General features: G+C 60.0%; 1 protein-coding gene across 1 annotated transcript in view; it reads right to left on the reverse strand.

Annotated features, from left to right (window-relative positions):
- Positions 1-256: 256 nt before the first annotated feature.
- Positions 257-2,006, reverse strand: part of SETD2 (SET domain containing 2, histone lysine methyltransferase) — a 53,506-nt gene continuing 51,756 nt past the window's right edge. Inside the window, exon 19 of the mRNA XM_085318598.1 lies at positions 257-1,107. Coding sequence (XP_085174724.1) covers positions 815-1,107 — 293 coding nt within the window. The 3' untranslated portion in view covers positions 257-814. The remainder of the gene's footprint in view (positions 1,108-2,006) is intronic.

The following is a 2,006-nucleotide window of genomic DNA, read 5'->3' on the forward strand; positions in this document are numbered from 1 at the left end:
AGGCGCTGGGCCAGGCGCTGGCCGCCATCGGCCGGCCCGACGCCGCCGAGCGCCTGGCCGCCCCCGCCGACGCCAGCTCCCTCGTCTGAGCCGCCTTCGCTCGCTGCTTTTTTTCTAAAAAAAAACCCGCTGGTTTTGTACTGTTACTCTTTTTTAGGAATTTAGGGGAGGGGTCGGGTGGAGGGGGGCGACGGGGCTGCTCGCGCCCGGGCGCGCGGCTCGGCCCAGGTGCCCGAAGCGCCTGCCGGGCCCGGTACTGTCTCGATTTCATTTTATTATTTTTTTTTTTCAGTTTTTTTTTTTTACATAAAAAGTTCCAGTAAAAATTGGATAAAGTAAAATGATTTAAGCAGTAAAATCAATCTTATCAACATAGCACAAGGCCTGCCGGAAATCCAGGGGCAGCCCGTTCCTGAATATTTACATGATAACAGATTAAACCTTGCAGAACGAAAACAAAAACGGGGAGGGAAAGGGGGAAAAAAAATACGGAAAACCGAAACTATCCTTACAAAGTGTTCCCGTGATACCGGTGTTGGGCTAAAAGCGGAAAACAACAAAACGAAACGGAAAAAAAACCCAAAAAAAGTTATCAATATATTCACATATACGTTAAAATATAATACAGATCTGGGGGAGGCGGGAGGGGACGAGCGCGTCCCGCAGCACCGCCGGCGCCCGCGGCCCGGCCCCGCTCCTCGGCCGAGCGCCCGCGGCCCCGGCCAAATTCACAGGTTGGTGGCGTCCGCCGGGGCGCGGGGCAGGATTCGGCCGCCGCCGCCGGAGGGCTCGGTCCTCGCGGCCGCCGGGAGGGTTACTCCAAGTCCGTGTCCTCTTTGGGTTTGTAGATGACCCCAAATTTCTGCATGTACTTCTTGATGTACTCCTTCGTTTTGTGCTTCACGTTCTCGTTGCACTCCAGGTCCTCGGGGTTCTTGCAGTATTTCAGCTCCTTGTTCATGACGCCGTGGGTGAGCTGCGAAGGGAGAGCGAGGTCAAGGCGCCGGCGCCGAGGGCCTGGCCACCACGCGCCRAGGGCCTGGGCACCACGGGCTGAGGTGCTGGCTGCCATGCCAGCCACCGTGGGTTGAGGTGCTGGCCACCATGCTGGTCACCACACATCAARGTCTTGGCCACCATGGGCCACAGTCCTGGCCATTGCACTGCCCCCCCCCCACCCCCGGGCCAAAATCCTGGCCACCAAACCAGCCATCGTAGGCAGAACTCCTGGCCACCATGGGCCAAGATCCTGGCCACCACACTGGCCCCTGCAGGCCACTGTCCTGGTCCTGGCCACTGTGGGCTGAGACCAGCCATCGTGCTGGCCACTGCAGGCCAAGGTCCTGGCCACCATGGGCTGAAGCTCTGGCCATCAYGCTGGCCCCAAAGGGCTGAGGTCATGGCCACCATGGGCCAAGGTCCTGGCCCCTACGGGCTGAAGTTTTGGCCACTACACCACCACTGTGGGCTTAGATCCTGGCCACCAGGCTGGCCATCATGAGCCAAGGTCCTGACCACCATGCCAGCCACCACAGGCCAAAGTCCTGGCCACCATAGTGGCCACCAGGGCTGAGGTCCTGGCCACTTTGGGCCAAGATCCTGGCCACCACACTAGTCACTGTAGGCAGAGGTCCTGACCACCAGGCTGACCACCATGAGCTGAGGTCCTGGCCACTGGGCTGGCTACCATGGACMAAGCTCCTGGCCACCGTGGGCCAAGGTTCTGGCCACTATGCTGGCTATGGTGAATCAAGGTCCTGGCCACCACAGGCCAACATCCTAGCTACCACACCAGCCACCGAGGGCCAAGGTCCTGGCCATTGTGCTGGCCTCTGTGGGCTGAGGTCCTGGCCACCAGGCTGGCCACCATGGACCAAGGGTCTGGCCACCATGCTGGCCACCGCAGGCCAAGGTCCTGACTGCCACAGGCTGAGGTGCTGGCCACCACACCAGCCACCATGGGCCGAGATCCTGGCCACCATGGATGAGATCCTGGCCACCATGGG

Source organism: Rhea americana, unplaced genomic scaffold (assembly GCF_003343005.1).
Source record: "Rhea americana isolate MKP2758 unplaced genomic scaffold, rheAme1 scaffold_543, whole genome shotgun sequence".
NCBI classification, from domain to species: Eukaryota; Metazoa; Chordata; class Aves; order Rheiformes; family Rheidae; genus Rhea; species Rhea americana.